The sequence below is a fragment of the Diabrotica virgifera genome, chromosome 8 (assembly GCF_917563875.1).
Source record: "Diabrotica virgifera virgifera chromosome 8, PGI_DIABVI_V3a".
Classification (NCBI taxonomy): Eukaryota; Metazoa; Arthropoda; class Insecta; order Coleoptera; family Chrysomelidae; genus Diabrotica; species Diabrotica virgifera.
In genome coordinates this window covers 198,957,874-198,977,729 of record NC_065450.1, presented here as the reverse complement: position 1 = coordinate 198,977,729, position 19,856 = coordinate 198,957,874, and the positions used below count along the sequence as shown (strand labels likewise).

The 19,856-nt window shown below is 33.9% G+C and overlaps 2 protein-coding genes across 2 annotated transcripts in view; one reads left to right on the top strand and one right to left on the bottom strand.

Annotated features, from left to right (window-relative positions):
* The window catches only part of LOC114329112 (innexin inx1), a 123,526-nt gene that overhangs the window by 70,794 nt on the left and 32,876 nt on the right, over positions 1–19,856 (top strand). Inside the window, exon 3 of the mRNA XM_028278128.2 lies at positions 10,689–10,844. Within this exon, the coding sequence (XP_028133929.1) occupies positions 10,689–10,844 (156 nt within the window). The remainder of the gene's footprint in view (positions 1–10,688; positions 10,845–19,856) is intronic.
* LOC126890557 (uncharacterized) lies at positions 17,823–19,046 on the bottom strand. The gene is made up of 2 exons (XM_050659586.1): positions 18,738–19,046; positions 17,823–18,646 (listed from the first exon to the last, which is right to left on the bottom strand). Exons 1-2 carry the CDS (start codon positions 18,952–18,954, stop codon positions 18,054–18,056), a joined length of 810 nt encoding a protein of 269 aa, XP_050515543.1. The 5' UTR covers positions 18,955–19,046; the 3' UTR covers positions 17,823–18,053.

The following is a 19,856-nucleotide window of genomic DNA, read 5'->3' as shown; positions in this document are numbered from 1 at the left end:
AATATTGATTTAATTTTACTTTAATCGTTTCAAATCCTACATCTCCACTTGCCCCCTTCATAGAGGAATTTCCTGGTCTCTAGTGGGAAAATGTCTGGCTATTTGTTGTACAAATCATCATATCATCATCATCATTCTCTTTGCCTTATCCCTATGCGGGGTCGGCTTCCCTAATTGCATTTCTCCACACAATTCTATCTTGGGCCATATCAATGTTAATCCCCTTTACCAACATGTCCTGCCTTATCGTCTCCCCCCAGCTCTTCTTTGGTCTTCCTCTCCTACTCCTTCCAGGAATCTGCACTTCAGCTATTCTTCGTATTGGGTGGTTAACGTCTCGACGTTGAACATGACCAAACCATCTTAACCTATGCTCTCTCATTTTGGCATCAATTGGTGCCACACCTAGACTTCCCCTAATATACTCATTTCTAATTTTATCCTTCTTTGTCACTCCACTCATCCATCTAAGCATTCTCATTTCCGCCACATGCATTCGCTGTTCCTCTTTCTTTTTCACTGCCCAACATTCAGTTCCGTACATCATAGCTGGTCTTATGGCTGTTTTATAGAATTTTCCCTTCAGCTTCATTGGAATTTTTCTGTCACACAACACACCACTCGCTTCTTTCCACTTCATCCATCCAGCCCTAATTCTACTGCATGCATCTCCATCTATTTCTCCATTACTCTGTAATACCGATCCTAGGTACTTAAAACTATTGCTTTTTACAATCATTTCACCATCCAAAGATACCATTTTATTTGTAGTAGCTCCATCTTTAAATGAACATTCCAAATACTCTGTTTTTGTCCTACTAAGTTTTAAACCTTTTTCCTCCAGAACTTGTCTCCACTGTTCCAGTTTTTGTTCTAAGTCTCTTCCACTATTTCCTACTAACACGACATCATCAGCATACATTAAGCACCATGGAATGTTACCCTGTATTTTCGCTGTTATCTGGTCCAAAACTAATGAGAATAAATACGGACTAAGCACAGAACCTTGATGCAATCCTACTTTCACATGAAATTTATCAGTCTCTCCCACACCTGTCCTAACACTAGTCGTTACTCCCTCATACATATCCCTCACAATCTTTACATATTCACCAGGGACTCCTTTCTTATTGAGTGCCCACCACAGAATCTCTCGAGGAACTCTATCATATGCTTTCTCAAGATCAATGAATACCATATGAGCGTTTGTTTCTTTACTCCTGTATTTTTCCATCAACTGCCTTATAATGAAAATTGCATCTGTTGTTGATCTACCCTGCATAAAGCCAAATTGATTCTCGGATATTTCGGTTTCTTCACGTATCCGTCTATCAATTACTCTTTCCCATATTTTCATGGTGTGGCTAAGCAGTTTTATAGCCCTGTAGTTTGTACATTGTTGTATATCTCCCTTGTTTTTGTAAACAGGTACCAGTATACTGCTTCTCCATTCGTCTGGCATTTGTCCAACTTCCATAATTCTATTAAATAGACCTGCTAGCCACCTTGTTCCTGTCTCTCCCAATGCTCTCCATACTTCCCCAGGAATATCATCTGGTCCTACCGCTTTTCCTTTCTTTATTTTTTGAAGCGCTTGAGCCACTTCCTCGTTGGTTATTTTGGTGACCATTGCTGCTACTGTCTCCGTTGACTCTACAGGCTGTCTGTCAAATTCTTCATTTAATAAGCTGTCAAAGTACTTTCTCCATCTCTTTTTGACATCCCTTTCGTGAACTAGTATTTTATTATTTTCATCTCGGATACATCTAATCTGATTAAAATCTTTTGCTTTCTTTGCTCTCTGTTTGGCTATTTTATATATCTTCGTTTCGCCTTCCCTGGTATCAAGTTGATCGTATAGGTTTGAATACGCTTCTGCTTTAGCTTTTGCTACTGCTACTTTCGCTTTCTTTTTGGCGACCATATAGTTTTGAAGATCTATGTCCGATCTGGTTTCTTGCCACTTTTTATATAATTTTCTCTTCTCTTTTATGTTTCCTTGTACTTCATTTGACCACCACCAAGTCTCTTTATCTTCAAACTTCTTTCCTGACGTTTTCCCAAGTATTTCAATAGCCGTCTCTCTAATAATATTGGCCATTTTTCTCCAAATTGTGTTAGGGCTTCCTTTCATGTTCCAACATATTTTTTCTACTATTCTTTCCCTGAATAGACCTTCCTTCTCATCTTTTAGCATCCACCACTTGATTTTTTGTGGTCCTCTCCGATATTTTTGTATCGGAGATTTGATTTTGTATATTTTGTTGTACAAATATAATTAGATATAATGTTCGTATCCGTTAACAATTATTTTTGTGTCCTTTCTATATACAGGGTGTCTCCGAAAATAGGGCGTTCCTTAAAGCTATAGGTAGAAGGTACCATGTAGAGCAAAAAAGCCTTATAACATTTTTTTCTAAATTCAACCGTTTGGCCAAAAAACCAAAATACATTTTGGTGTGCAAATTGAAATCTGACAACTATGTATACAAAAATCTAAACATAGACAATCACAATTCAAAAATAGTTGCAGCATTAGCCTTTAGTATTTACATTAAACCCTGTCTTCATCCTAAACAAACAAACAAATTCTTGTTTGTTATTTTCAAACATGGGGTGGTACAATTATTTTGCAGGTGTACCTGTCTGACCTACATTTTTCTGGTGTCAATAACCTAAATCACTAACAATTCTTGTACATTGATGCCAAATTTTTAAATTTTATGAAAATAAAAGTTCGCTTATATGGAGAACAATGTAATTTTTTTTGGAAACGGTTAATAGGACTTTTTTGGGACATCTTGGATTTTAAAGCACCCTATGTAACGCACAGCCGGCACAGCCGCACAGCTGAATGTGGCTGAATTTTTATGTTTGTGCATCACAGTGTTGCCGTGCCGTTTTCTATATATTTCTTTCATAATTTCAATCAATGTTAAATGTACCTACAAGAATAATAGAATAATAACATTTACTTCTCCGTCATTATACTAGGTATAATGACAAATGAGGTGTCAAATTAAAGGTTATAATCCAAGGATAGTACTAAAGGTAAGAAATTGGACCTAGGTTGTCTGTCCGTCTGTCTGTCTGACCGCGAATATAACTCCTCCGTTACTATACCAGGTAGAATGACAAATGAGGTGTCAAATGAAAGCTTATAATCCAAAGATGGTACTGAAGGTGAGAAATTTGACATAGGTTGTCTGTCCGCCTGTCCGTCCGACCGCGAATATAACTCCTTCGTCACTATACCAGGTAGAATGACAAATGAGGTGTCAAATGAAAGCTTATAATACAAGGATCGTACTAAAGGTGAGAAATTTGACGTAGACTGTCTGTCCGTCTGTCCGTCCGACCGCGAGTATAACTCATCCGTCACTATACCAGGTAGAATGACAAATGAGGTGTCAACTGAAAGTTTATAATCCAAGGATAGTAGTAAAGGTGAGAAATTAGACCTAGGTTGTCTGTCCGTCTGTCTATTTGTCCGCGAATATAACTCCTCCGTCACTATACCAGGTCGGACGGATAGGCGGACAGACAGCCTATGTCAAACTTCTCATCTTTAGTACCATCCTTGGATTATAAGCTTTCATTTGACACCTCATTTGTCATTCTACCTGGTACAGTGACGAAGGAATCATATACGCGGTCGGACAGACAGACGGACAGACAGCCTAGGTTAAATTTCTCACCTTTAGTACCATCCTTGGATAAGCTTTCATTTGACACCTCATTTGTCATTCTACCTGGTATAATGACGGAGGAGTTGAGTTTGCAAACAGACAGACAAGACGGACGGACGAACAGACGGACGTGGACAATTCAATGTTTTCACATTTTTTCAAAATTGGTGAAAACAACAACATAATAAACTTTACTTAATTGGTGTTTCAAAACTACTTACTTTTAACACATTAGGTACACAATATTACAAGGTTTCTAGCAAGTTAAACGTCACGATGATTTAAAATAATCAAGTAAAAACCTATATACAGGGTGTTTCATTAATAATTGTCCATATAGTAACTGGAGAAACCTTAGCTCAAAATACAAAGATTTAACCTAAAACACTTAAAAAAATGTGGTTCCTTACTGAGTTACAGGGTGTTTTATCTATAAATTTAAAAACTATTTTTGCTCAGCATTTTAATACTATTCGACATATCCTTTTCATACTTGGCAGAAAGTGCGACTACTATACACCCTACTAATTTATGATACACAAACGTTTCTAGCTACTACCAGAGGCGTACGACAGGGGATAGTGAATGGTTAATCCTTCTCAAATTCTACGCCACTGGAGGAATTACTATTTTAGTACAATTTTTAGATTCACCAATACTTTCTACGTAAATAATATACTCTTCATTGGTAACGAAAAAGTTATTAGTTTTCGAGATATTTGAAGTTAAATATGAACCGCACAGTTATTTTCATTAATTTATGATATGATTCATGTGATTAAAATTTAAAAATTATTTGTAGCCAGTACTTTAAAACTATTTGGCCTATCCTGATCATACTTGGCAGAAAGTTTAGGCACTGTACACCCTACTAAATTAAGATAAATTAACGTTTCGAGCTACTACCAGAGGCGTACGACAGGGGATAGTGTGGGTTGACCCTTCCCAAATTCTACGCCACTGACGAAATTGCTATTTTAGTGTAATTTTTTGATTTTCCAATACTTTTTACGTAAATAATATACTCTTCATTCGTAACGATAAAATGATTAGTTTTCGAGATATTTGAAATTAAAAATGAAGGGATACACTACATTAATCAAAATAACCGTGTCGTTTCATTTTTAACTTCAAAGATCTCGAAAACTAATGACTTTATCGTTACGAATAAAGAGGATATTATTTTCATAGAAAATATTGGAGAATCCAAAAATTAAACTAAAATAGCAATTCCGCCAGTGGCGTAGAATTTGGAAAGGGTCAACCATTCACTTTCCCCCGTCGTACGCCTCTGGAAGCAGCCAGAAACGTGTTTTTAACATAATTTAGTAGTTTGTACAGTACCTATACTTTCTGCCAAGTATGAAAAGGATACGTCGAACAGTTTTAAAATGTTGAGCAAAATTAGTTATTAAATTTTTAGATAAAACACCCTGTAACTCAGTAAGGAACCACATTTTATTTAAGTGTTTTAGGTTAAATCTTCGTATTTTGTGCTAAGGTTTCTCCAGTTACTATATGGACAATTAATAATGAAACACCCTGTATACGTAACATATTAGAACATACCTAAAATACACAAAAATGATACATTTCACACACAAATATAATATCACAAAAAATTGTAACGTGATAGTATGAAAAAATAGAGGATACGGCAACGGTGTTACATGTGACGGTCGGACCAGGTCGGATTCAATGCCTAATATCTACACAGACATATTAGGGTGCTTTAATATCCAAGATGTCCCTTTTTTGTTCTACATTGTGTATTATATCCATACCTTAAAGGAACGCACTATTTTCGGGGACACCCTGTATACTCTTCATTAAAACCAACTTTTTGTAAAGTATTTTCTGCTAGATTGTGCGCAAATTTCTTGTGCAAACACTTTCCAAAACAATATCATTGACATCAAATCTCTATGATAAAAACAAACCATTTCGTAATTTTAACAATAGGTGTGTTACCCCACCGAAACCTTTTGATTTCTTGCTTGAGTTGTCTGCTCACTCACCTGCTTTTGACTTTTAGGACGATAACTTCGTTGGGAAGTCATGCGGGATAAAGCTATTGTAATTTTTTGTGTACATAACTGATTTTTTTGGCGTTGAAAGTGTAAAATACGATTGTTTAAAATCCGGAAACACGTGTATTTATCGGTTATTCGTTTATTGAATTATGATGCAATAAAATCTCTAAAAAAGTTGGTACTTACCAACTCTTAATAGACTTTAAACAAGCTTTTGATAGTCCGAAAAGAGACAAAATGCTGGAAGACCTTCGTCGTCTAGGTATATCTAAGAAATATATCAGCCTCATAAAAGAGACGTTGTAGGGTTCAAAAGAAACAGTCAGAGTAGATGGAAACTGACCCCCTGTTTGACATCAACATGGGAGCGAGACGGGGAGGGAGACGCACTGTCAACCATGCTGTTCAACCTAGTTCGTGAGGCCGTCATCAGAAAAACCAATGTAACCGGCGATATACAGTTGAGTCCGCGAGTCTTTACCCGTGCGTCATTAATACCTGGCGAGATAAAACACATACTTTTTATTTAGCATCATTCTCTTCCACGCATGAAACTCATGACAAACCAGCTGCCGTTTGTTATTAAGTAAAAACACATGTTATTTTTATGAACCATCTAGACTCAGTGCATTGAAAAGAGATAGGTACAAAAAAAGACGATTCGGTATGTTTTCATATTTTAAGCACAATTTGTTTGACGTTTCTGCTTTGTTTACTTTTATGGCTGTCAGTCAGTTGAATTTTTTGCGGTTTTTGTCGAATTTTTGCGTTTTGAAGTTTCTTTCTATTACACAAACAGTTGTTTTCACAACTAATTTTATATTGGGCTTTGAAATTTTAAGGTAAATAATTATATTTTGGCAATTAATATTTAAAACATACAAAGCTAACGTCATTCACACAGAAAAGAAATGATTGTGTTTAGATATCCGTCAAAGTGAATAAAATAACAAAAATAAAATATGTTATTGAATTTTTTTATAAATTGTTTATTTATTTATTAATCAATAATAATAAAATATTTTATTAAGCTACTTCAAATGTAGCTGTAATTCTGCACAAAAATTTTGAAGCAAAACTTACATTTGACATTCTATATATTTGATAACGTCAAATTTTATAATAAAACCCGTAATCGGAACAGTAGCCACTTTCTGTCAGTTGTTGTTGCGTGAAATAGATTTCCGACTTATTTCGTATGCTCTAAATGATGACGCACGGGTAAAGAATCGCGGACTCAACTGTAAATACCTACAAACAGTACAAATTACTGCATATGCAGACGGTGTAGCTATCATTAATAAGACAAGCCACCACTAGTGGAAGCGTTCAAGAAAATTGATCCTGAAGCACAAAAAAAGAGGGCTTAAATAAAACGAAACAGAAATGAAGTACATGACCATCAATAGAACACCTGACAATGAAAATAATATCGCAATAGAAAACAAACTATTACTATTGAACGTGTGGATGTCTTCACATATCTGGGCACAGAAAGAACTCCGTAAATAGCGGAATTAATGCACATATTTCGAGGGAATAGTTAATATACTAAGGAATATATAAGACAATGGGGGAGAAGGGCACAAGAGAGATCTGAATGGAAGGACATAGCCAGGCAGCAGAACCGGATTTAAGGCAGTGGGGGCCCCTGGGCAGAATTGGTGTGGGAGCCCTACCTCCTACCATTAAAAAATGTTGATCTACTTTTATAAATATAATTTTAAATAATAAAAAGTACAAGAGCTGTAACTTGTTACAGTAAAATATTAAAAATAATGGTAAGATGTATGGTTAAAATCCGGGAACTTTTCCGAGATATTTTAATTGAAAATGTCTTGATAATGTGGGACATATTATCTAGTTGCATTAAGACATCGTGACCAATGCTCATTGTAGAATGATTCAAAAACTCTTGGCCCATCATAGACCGAAGTCGATTTTTAATTAACTTAAATTGTGAGAATGATCTCTAACCACTGCAGTTAGTTCGCATCAGAACTAAATATAAACAAAGTGTCACCTCAACATTTGGAAAAGCATCATTCATATTCTTTTATTTTAGCAATTGGTACATTTGAAGTTATTGGCTTATATTTGATGCGCCGATTTCCTCTTTAAATGAATTTAAGAATCTTACAAACTGTACCAGATGGACACATAAGTTTTCATCTAAATCATTGCTATACATGTTGGTAAGCTTTAGTGAGTGAGCTTCAATTTCATCGAGAGTTAAATTTTCCAATTTTCCAAAATGATGTAAAAACCCAAAATTAGAATGAATGGATTCATATGCAGGAAGCCTCTGACTTGAAGAGGTAATGAAATGATCTATAATAGCGATAAAATTTTGAGTTCTAAACAGATCTAAGTGCTGCCACTCCTGAATTAAGGTCAATATTTGGATCTTGAAGAATAAGACTTGTGCTGTTTGTCCTCCCTAATATCCTCTCTGTTTCCAGTAAACACATTCGATTATAGGTACAAACCATTTGCAATGCTACGAGTTTTAAATTGTTGCTCATAGTCTTCCGAACTTTTGGATAATGCTCCTTTAATCTGATTATGACCTTTAACTAGTTCTTTTGCGGCATTACCTCCATGACCATCTAGTAGTATTTGCTTTTTTAGGAACAATAATATTTTTGCCACGGTCTGCGTTGCTGTCACTTAATGACGCAGCTTTTAAATATTCCGTTAAGTTGTATCTATATGTAGAGAAACTGAAAAATACATACAGCTAAGAAATTAAACAATGCTGTGCTATGCTATTGCATGATAACACTCAGTTGCAGCTTTTGAAACTAAATTTAGAGAGGCGACACGGGGAATCCACAACTCCAAGATATTAAGGTACGTATCCATACGTGGGTGCTCTGTGCTCGGTGTAGCAGCTCCACATAGTGAATACGTTGGTGCTCGCCACACGGCGCTCACCCTCTTTGATTCAACCGTTTTGAGGTTTATATGTAGGGGAGCGCATGCCGTATCCATTTGAGCAGCTACACCGAGCACGGAGCATCCACGTATGGATATGTACCTGTTTGTTCTATAATTTCAGCCTGAACACCATTGTATTTTCCACTGATAATTGACGCATTAACGTAGGACGGTCTCCTGCACTTTTTCAAAACGATATCATGTTCTTGCAAAAATGCCATTAGAGAATTAAATATATCTTCTGCTTTATGACCGCGATTTGGCAAAAATATGGTAAACCTTTCTACAGGAGTGAAACCTTCTATGTAACGAAATATCACAGTTAATTGATTGGTATGAACTGAATAATATTTTGACTTCTTAATCCTTGAAACTATTTCATTTAATACGTTTTGACCAATCGGATGTACAATTTACTCACATATGGTTGATGAAAAATAGTTGACATGTCCGCTTCCAGGATTTGAATATTTTTTTAAAATGCTTCAAAAATTGATCATATTCAGCTAATAACTGGAGTATTCCCAATTAATTTTCATTTTGTGTTGAACTCGACAACTCATTTTCGCTGCGAAATGCTAAATCTCGTTCACAGATAAACTTTATAACACTAAAATTAGTCTTTGAGTTACCATTTTCCAATAATTCTTTATTTCTTCGGCCTGTTTTGCTATTTCAGTATCAATACGCCCAATTCTTTCGTGTGCTTTAGACATTTCGTGATCCATAAGCCTACTATCTGCATGTTTCCAATTACAAACTCCTCTGTGACTAAAATGTGTACGAACACTAGATAAGAATTTACAAACGAAGCAATACACTCACCCGGTGGAAGGTGAAAAACATAACCATGAACAATTATATTATCACTCCTACGCTCCTTCATTTTATACTTTTGTCATACATTGTCGAGTTCCTGTATCTCCTGCCAATATCTGTTTAAATGAACCTCTTATGTTTGGTGCTTTGTGGGGGCCCCGGGCAGCTGCCCAGCCTGCCCCCCGTTAAATCCGGCCCTGCCAGGCAGGCAAAGACCCATCCAGGATTATGCTGCCACAAGAAGAAGAAGAACAATTTCTTGCTTGAGTTGTCTGCTCACTCACCTGCCTTTGATGTTTAGGACAATAACTCCGTTGGGAAGTCATCCGGGATAACGCTATTGTCGAGGTGTATACAAAACTGATTTTTTTTTGACGTTGAAAGTGTAAAATTTCGATTGTTTAAAATCCGGAAATACGTGTATTTAAGGGTCATTCGTTTATTGAATTATGGTGTAATAAAATCTAATTTTTGTTATATTTAAGCGGCACTTACCAGCTCAACCATGGAGTGTTCCTGAAAACAAATAAACAATATTAAAAAATTTGCTAAAGAACTTAATTAAGGCATCATATTTATCATTATAAATACCGAGTAATTATAAGTGGATCCCAAACTCTTTTTTCAGTACGTCATTAATTTTGACGTCATATAGGATTTTAGGAATGTCGCAAATCATTACATGACATTTTAGTTAAATCTGACAGTTGTCAGAATATTAATATTTAAAATATTTTAATGTAAAAATAAATAAATATAAAATCAAATTTCACTATACAATGTCCGAATATACCAATGACATTGACATATTAGAAATTACAATTGTCATTTTATCATATGATCGATTATTTTTGTGTCAAATTATCTTTACTCGCCTCATTGATTGGTTATCTATTTAGAGTATTGTAATCGCCAACCAATTATACATCTATAAGTATAAATCCGTTTTAATATGCAAATACCCCTCAAGGAATACATGATTTTCTAAGTTCAATGTATAATAATCACAGAGCTACGTTTTTTCTGTCACTTCTAACTGTAATGCGTTAGAGAGAATTCGATAATCTGTGACGCACTGAAAAAAGGGTTAGAGACTATCTAACCGATTTTCTATTAAATGACTATCTTCCGAAATAATAATTTATTTTGTGATGTGTCATTTTTGCAAAATCTTTATAGCGGCTTACTTATTGTGTTTATTTTACAGGCCATAGCGTGTTATACACCGAAAATATTATGGGACATGTCAGAAAACAACCTGATGAGGACCTTGGTCATGGGACTGAACATCGGAGTGTGCCAAGAGAAAGAGAAGAACGCCAAAAAAGAAATAATTTTAGGATACTTGATGGATCACGTCAAGGTGAGTAAACTTTCAGACGAATGCCGAAAGGTAACGTGGGAAATCGAATTAGTAAATCAATATTGATAAGATAAGATTCTTTACAGTGTTCGTTGAATACGTTAAAAAGTGCTAGTCATGTAAATATTTTAAAAATTAGCTGCTAAACTTACGAATTTTTATTTCACTTGAGTAATAAATGCAATAGGAATGAAACAGGTGTCATGAATTTGTAAATAAAATTTGTTTAAATTTACTATAAAGTGAATTTTTATTAATAAAATGCGGGAATATTTTTGTCAGTTAGTTGTTCATTGGTTTGTTTAATCTTTTTATTGTAGAAAATTTATTTATTTATAAAAATTTCATATGACAGTGATGACAATGACTTTTTTCTATGGATGCTATATGCTATACAATGTGCAATTTCTCCCACTACTTACATACATTCAAAACGAACAATTTTTCACGCAGTGAGAAAAGTCAGCCATTGCAATGAGAAATATTTTTTCTCACGCGTTCTCCTACGGTTTGCATACATATGATCGCCGTTTCCATGGTATAACATGCACAATACAAACACAATTAGCTGAATTGTCCATGTTGTCAAACAAAATGTGTTGAAGCGAAACTTACCAGGAATTACCTTTCAAAACGGCTCAAAAATAACTATTATTTAAAATTTCAAAGAAATAAGGTATATCAATTTTAAAAATATTAACTACCTACATGTAAGGTATTTTAATTTAATTTATGCATATAATATACCTAAAAGCGCCTAAATTATTTAATTTTTAAGTTTGAACTCTTGACCAAAACCGCATCCATAGAAAAAGTACAGTGTATAACACATGAGAAAATGACATATTTCTCCCTCGCTTGATTTGCGGCCCTCGCCTCGTGCCTCGGCTCGTGCCAACAAACTTCTGCGCTCGTGAGAAATATGTATTTTTTCTCACTTGTTGTACAATATACTATTTCATGATGGCCGCTTTAGATTTTTAGTCGATAATTATCAATATTGAATAATTACTAAATCTTAAATAATATTTTTTATCTACGACTGATACATAATATATGTATTATACTTGTGGTGTTTGCAATATAATGCCATATAATAATCCCTTAGGGATTAATAATGCGGGATTAATAGCTATTAATCCCTCTGGCACAACAATCACAAAATTCACCACGGAAACAAAATAATCAACCTCAAAAAGTGTCACTGTCAAACGAATACTATATTTGACAGTTTGTGTTGAGATGGACGAAAATGAAGAATCTTTTAATTGTACACCACCAGAAATTGTAGAACTAGCTACAGCAACAGCATCTACCTTAATACCTGAAACATCGAAATCCATTTATAATAAAACGTATAATATAATATAATTAAAAACTCTACTAAAGTTAATGATGATTCTCAACCAATTTAGTTTATTAATTGTACTATTACTAATTTTAATGTTTTTAACAAATAAAGTTGTTCATTAAAAATCTTAAATTAATTAATTTGTCGTAGATAAAGTAGAGTATACTACTCGCAATAATGGCTCTCATTCCCTCGGAATGTTACTCCCTCGCCGCTAACGCGGCTCGGTTCGTAAATATTCCTCGGAAATAATAGCCATCATTATTGACTCGTGGTATAATCTACTATAATGTAAATAAATTTTAAGTTCACTCAAATAAATAATCTATTATCTACTGCCATCGACCACCTATACTATATTCAATCTCGGTTAACTTGATCAATATTTTGGCGGCATGTAAAGTTCTTCTTTCAGTACAATAAAGTGTTACTTTACTGCCGCAAATGAGTACAATAATGAATGGACTTTAGTGACGTTTGGCGATAAAATACTTTATAGGAATATTGTTTACATCAGCTGTTATTTTGTTTTGGTGTGTACAGGGTGGGTATTTAATGCGACATTGGTCAATAATTCGATTCTGGTAAAAAATACCAAGAAAAAGTTATTTAAAAAAATGTAGGCAGTGATATTCTCCATAAAATTTTCTAAAAAAAACATCAAAATTCCATTCTATAAAAAAACATACGTTTTTTTTTAAATAGAACAACACATAATCCCTTTTCTTACAATATTGGGTTGCCACTACTATACAGGGTATTTTTAACGAATTATGACCATTTTTTATTTGAAATAGCTATGAAATAGCCCTATAAAAATGAATATCACGAAGAAATCCAATCCGATATTTTATTTTTTCAAAATATTTAATTTATGATATTATTTCATTTTTATGAAGTATCTACTACACCTAAACTCTTAAACTCATTACTTTCCGATATATTCTTAGTTTTCCTCAAAATTAGGGAACACATACCTTGTGTAATAATATAACATTATTCTTGCTCAATAAATGACTAATACAAAACATAAATCAAAACAATATGCAATGAATGTAACTGTTTTTAGATTAATGTTATATCAACAGTAACCTAAGCCAAAAATTTTTAGTAACACATTCATAACTGTTGATTGTGTCAAGCACTTATTGATAGATAAGTAAAAGGTTTCTTGTATCAATTAACAACGGTAGAATAGTAGGGTTTGAAAAAATGATGGATGAACAGGGATTATGAGAGAAATCTAAATATGAGAGAATATACAGGGTGTCCTATTATGTTTGCTTTACCACATAGTTATTAATCACCCTGTAGAATTCGACATATTTTCCAAGACTGGAATATAATATTATATACCTACATGTTTTCTAAATAACTTTATAACTTTTTTGGATGTTCTGTAATAGATATTTCTTTCGATAATATACCCTAATCGATAAATCCATCGACCAATGTCCCACTAAAAATTCACACTGTATATAAACATACTGTTTTGAATATGAAAATTATCAATGTTTTTGGCATTAAATTTTATAATTTGGTAATAAAATGTGCTATAATAATTATGAATAAAAGATAGTGTCCTGATTTGACCTACTTTACAATTTCAATTGACTGTTACACATATAAACAAGATAATAATGCTTTTATAGTGTACAAAATAAATTTTTAATTGCCAGTAAAGAAGTCATAATACGATTATACAATAATTATCCATATCTGAAATATTGTTTTCCACCTACCTCTACCGAAAATATACTTTTTCGGACCTGATTGTAGGGAGCAAAGTTGTACTTTTCTTCCCTAGGGAGGACGTACACACTGAAAAACCATATCTTACTTAAAAATAGTCAAATAACCTTCTATAGTAGACCATTTTAAAAACAATTGACTTCTCTTCCTACTAAATGTACCATTGCATATACCTAAAAATGTTTGCGAAATAATAGGGAAAATGACCCAAAAATGCTGTGGGTGGCAAACTTTTAAAAATCATATTTCGGAAATTATAAATCATAAAGACTTCTACAGAAGTTCTTTTTCAGTAAAACAATGCCTATACTTATATCCCCGTGGGAAAAAGTTATGGGGCAAAAAACTAAAATTGCGTTCTTTCGTGTTTTTTTGTTTTGTTTTTTGAATATAATTTTGTAAAAAAAAATATTTTTTACTTTAATAGGTGATATTTCGATAGGACATTTTTAACCTGGAACAATTTTTCTGTAGACGTGTTTGTACCAAAAGTGCATATAACTTACCCTAATGTACCCTGTGCGTAGGGACTAATTCCCTTTCTAAAAAACGCACCCCTTTAAATGATAGCACACCGCGGTTTTTTGATATCTATTAGAGGTCCATTGACTATATGAAACAATAAAACCCCGTTAACGTTGTAGTTCCTTTTAGCTCTCTTATTTTGAACATAGCCTAGTTTTCCGAATCTAAGCTCGTTATTACAGAGCAATGACTACATATTGTTGAAATAAAGACACGTAAAGATGATAAATATATAAATAGAGATGAATTAAATGATCCCGTAGTCTCAGTTTCATCAAAAACAACTTCCTCCGAGTATAGGCCGGAGGCAATACTGAAAGATACATTTTCAAGTCATAGTTTTGCTGGAGAACTCCAGATAAAGTTTCATAATTGTCTTCACCAAAAATCATTCCAATTTTTCCGAAGTAATAGTTTTTATCAAACCTAGTTTTTGTCATATTTTGTATTTGTGGTCTCGATATTTCGTTTCCTCATTGTTGGAGTGTTTTTTATTGTAATTAGAATTATATGTTTCTTATTCGGCGTTTTTGATTATTTCCAATCCGGAAATCGCTTCCAAAAAATTTTTTGAAAACGACCTCTCCATCAAAAACTGAAATGAAGCATACATGAATCAAAAAAATAATAGAAACATTTCGAAATCATATTCAACTGCAATTTTTATTTGTAAAATAATCGCAACCTTTGGGTCTAGTACGGTTCTGGTCTGTTGGATTTCCAGCACGATTTTAGAGAGCATCGCACTTTAAAACCATTCTTGGAATTGGAATGATCTTGGGCACAAAAACCGGATGATCAGCGACAGTCATCTTCAAGTTTAACAGGGACCAAAACGGCAGATGCGCCTGACTCGAGCTATTTAACAAGGTGACAACACAAAAATGTTCTCTCGATCAAAAGAGGGAAAGATGGAAAGATCACAACAATGAAAACGATAATATACATACAAGTGATGCATTCGAACGTTGCCTGATGGAAGTCCATTTTATAGAATAAAACACATTGACACCCTAGGCAATTCTGTAGTAGCCGCCCTTCAAACATTTACATCCATTTTTACGAAAAAAAAAATTGCAAGCAGAATTTTTTATTTAAATAAGAATACACTAAAAATGGATTTAAACTACGATGTTTATATCCTTATAACAGAAAAAATTGTCATTCCAGTTCGGCCACATCAGAGATTTTTTTTCTTGATTTTTCTTTGGCAAAATCATCTATAATGTCATAATTTATCGCCTTTTTTACTTCACTTTCTATGGACAAAATCGACAAATTTTTAAGACGTTATTGCGTCATACTTGATCGGAAGTTATTTTTAATTCTTCAGCGGACACGTTTGTAACTGGGATGCACGAATAAATGCACAAAGCAATGACAAACTTATTGAAAATATCTTTCAATCCACTCTTCTTTAAATATTTAGATATGTCAATTGGTGATTTTATTGTGGTATCCAAATGACCCCTTAAATGAATGCATTCATGTATGAATTATGTGTCTAGGTCGTCTTTATAAATTTGCATAAGATTTTCAGCTTCTTAATAATTTCTTCATTGATTAGTTTTGTCATATCTGTTATAACACGAAAACGTTGATAAATAAGTTGATAAGATTCCAGATGTCTATTCAGGTCTCTTATCAGAGTGTTGATTACAATATAGAATGTGTGGATTTTCATCTCATCACTACCAGAAAAGTTTAGTTCATCATCGGTCCCCTCGCAGTGCCGGTTTAACACAGTCTGCCGCCCGGTGCTGATACGGATGCCGCGCCCAGGGTCAAAAATATGTCTTAACTTTATTTCAATTCAACAAAACATATTTTGAATACAAGTTTATTAAAATAAAAAAAAATTACAACTTTTTTTGGTTTCAAACTTAAATGAAAACTAACAATATACAAGGAAAAAATTAAGGGCGAATTTCACAAAGTAAAATAAAAATTTACTTAATAACATTCAAACAGGTAACATCAGGAGGTAAGCAAATACCTTTACTATTGAAAAGCTTGTTTTCTTGATTTTACTGAAGCGAAGTTTTCGATGATATCAGTTATATTTAATTCATTTAGCAGGTCCTCGTTAATGGATAAGACTGCTAAGGAGTTCAAATTTTCTTGGGAAATTGCATTTCTTAAGTAGGTCTTTACCCTTTTTAGTGTCGAAAGAGAGCGTTCGCCACTTGCATTTGCGACCATTATGGAGAAAAAAATACGCAGGCACATATTAACGTTTGGAAATGAAGATATTAATTTATTTTCGTATAAAGCCTGTACCAATTCTAAAGGAGTGTCTATTTTTAATTGGGGAAGAGACGTTAACAAATGATTTAAATGAACACATTCTTGGGGAAAATACTCGTCCAAATCCTCCTTGTAGTTTTGTTGTAATTCAGTTGCCGATCTGAAAATATCTTCATCTTCCGTAGCTTTTAGTTTAAACAAAAATTCAAATGCTCTTGAACAAGATTTATAACTATCAGATCGGCGAATAATCTCCGACTTAAGATTGTCTATTATACAAACATAACATTGTGTTCGCATTTTTTCTTTTTGGCTTAAGCTTGCCTCCGAGTTCATTTCTCCTAATTGCAATTTTTTTTGATAATCCTCTTCTCAGCATAATTTTCGTTCCCTGTTAACAACATTCCTAAGGCCTCGTAGTGATCAAAACGATCACGTAAGAAATCAAAGTAATCTGCTAAAGATGATAACACATGAGCGGTTGTGCTTAAATCCATATTTTCCTTTTGTACTGATTTATTCACTTCATTAACCCTTTGCAAAACGTCAAGCCAAAATGATAAAATTATTCCGTTTTCCAACAAATCAAGTTTTTCCGATAGAGAAGCTCCTTCAACTCTTACTATGTTTTTCTCATTTATATCCGTTAATATTCCAATCAAACATGTTTTAATCAAACCGTAATTGCTTTTTAACGCTTTTACGGCATTAAAACGAGAAGACCAACGGGTTGTATTCACTCTCTTAGGAAACAGTGTCTTCCCCGACTCAGCCGAATCCTTTATTGTACGAGACAATAACTCCCACCTATGTGTAGACACGGAGAAAAAATTGTAGATAGCTTGTACCAACATAAAAAAAGATGTTGCTTCCAAACAACGATCTGCTGCATTTTGGACAACCAAATTTAAAGAGTGAGCAGCACACGGCACAAAGAGAGCTAAATCATTGTAAGCTTTAATACGCGCTTGCAAACCAGAATACTTTCCACTCATATTACTGGCATTGTCGTAAGACTGGCCTCTACAGTTCTTAATATCTAATTTCAAAGACTCTAACATCCCAATAACTGTTACCTCAAGTTGTTGTGAGCTATCCCCAGTGTTTTTATAAAATCCCACGAATCTTTCCACGGGATTCCCTTTATTGTCACAATATCTCAAAATCACTGTAAGTTGGTCATGGTGTGTTATGTCAGGTGTTGAATCTACACTTATAGAATAGTATTTGTTTGCCTTAATTTGTCTAACAATTTCATCAATGACTCGATTGGATAAAATATTCAGTAATTCGTTACATATATCTTTTGATAGATATGACGTTTTGCCCTTACCTCAATTTGCTCGTTTATTAATATGATCTTTCAAAAATGGATCGTATTCTGACAATAGTTCCAGTAAACCTAAGTAGTTTCCATTCCGTTTTTCGCCAATTCTTTCATGAGTACCTCTAAATGCCAATTCCCTGGTAGCCAGAAACTTTATTACACTTATGATTCTTTCTAGTACTTTCACCCAATATTCTTTCGCAGTGCTAATTTCCTTTTCAAGTTCTACATTAACTCTTCCTTGCTTTAATAAGCGAGTCATATACATTTTCAGATTATCTATATGATCATTGGATCTTTCATGTTCGTCTAATCTTTCCTTACTTTTATTCCATAATGAAAATCCTGTTTTAAATTGGTTCTTTTTATTTCCAAATAATACACAATAAAGACAACATATATTGCCAGTGCTCTCGGAGTAAATTGCCCAATCTTGCTTACCGGCATACCTGTGTTGTTTCACGAAATTTCTTTTTGACATTAAAAAGTCCATATCTGTAAGATTCTGTTTGACCCATTTTTCTAGAATCATTTCTGCATAATTATGGGAATCTTGCCAAAGTGCCGGATCTTTAAAATTAAGTAAATCCTGTTTTGGATCTGAAAAGAAATAAAAAAAAATTATTTGTCATTGTCCTGTTTTATTTACCATTTGTAAAGGCACCGTTATCTTTTTGCATTTTAGCCTTACCCGAGTTACTGGTGGTTGCTTTTTCATATTCTAATACTTTTGAAACAGGTGATACTAAATGCTCTGGCTCTGGCACTAATTCTGAAGTCTCCAAAATAAGTTCATGTGGTTGAATATGAATATATTTATCACTAGTAGCACTAGAACTACTACCGGGTTGGGAAATATTTGTAGTGTCGTCTTCTTGATTTCCATCAGGTGTAAAAAATGCTGTCATTTTGGGTATACCTTTCAAAATTTTATTTTGTCTTTCTTGCTTTTCTTGTTTCCTTTTACGCCAGAAAGATCCAGGTTGTTTCCGCCCTTCCATATTTTCCTATTGAATATTGATTATATTAATGTTTAATTTACAAATTATAATTACCTATACACTTTCAAATGTAAGTCAAACATCTTACCTTAGTTTAGTTGTACGTTTGTAGGTATTTCTATTTCTACTCGTATTTATACAACTGCCTGGTCTGTATTAATAGAATAGAACAAATTTTACTATATAATCAATTCTACCGACCTACGCCTTATTATTTTCTGGTTCAAGTGTTCAAGTAGTAAGCAGTTTCTGTTTTATTATTTCGGCGCGGCGCGCCGGCCGGCGCCCGTCAGGCCGTGTGCCAACCCAAACGTGTATTTTGCGGTGTTCGCACATTATTCTTAAACGCTGTAGAATGATATAATTTTAGGGCGCGCGGCATGTTTGTACGTTATCTGACATTTAGATAACATAAACTGAACACAGTGCATAAACCATATAGGTACGTCGACGTTAATAATTGTTAAGTTTTCAAGTTAATGATAAAACAGAAAAATTTTTATTATTATATCATGTTGATTTGTATGCAAATTTTATTTTACCATAATCATATAATTTCGGAACAGCACGCGCTTCGCGCGTACCGCCCTAGAACCTTCAACCGCCCGGTGCTACAGCACCCAAAAGACCCCTGGTTAAACCGGCGCTGTCCCCTCGTCAAATTTAATTTTTCTGTTTCTCTTTCTTATTTCTTCATTATGTTTTATTAGGGCACAATTTTTTGGCTTCCTCTTCGTAAATGGCAAATTTATTTCTGATTGACGTAAGTAAAGTAATTTGATAGAGCTTCATACTCTTTAACGACAGAA

What these genes read in the sequence shown, in the direction of transcription:
- LOC126890557 (XM_050659586.1), bottom strand. Translation starts at nt 18,954, where the DNA reads ATGACAGCATTTTTTACACCTGATGGAAATCAAGAAGACGACACTACA. An exon ending in AGCAACCACCAGTAACTCGG is followed by an intron (nt 18,647 to 18,737) that starts GTAAGGCTAAAA and finishes ATTTCTTTTCAG; the next exon opens with ATCCAAAACAGGATTTACTT.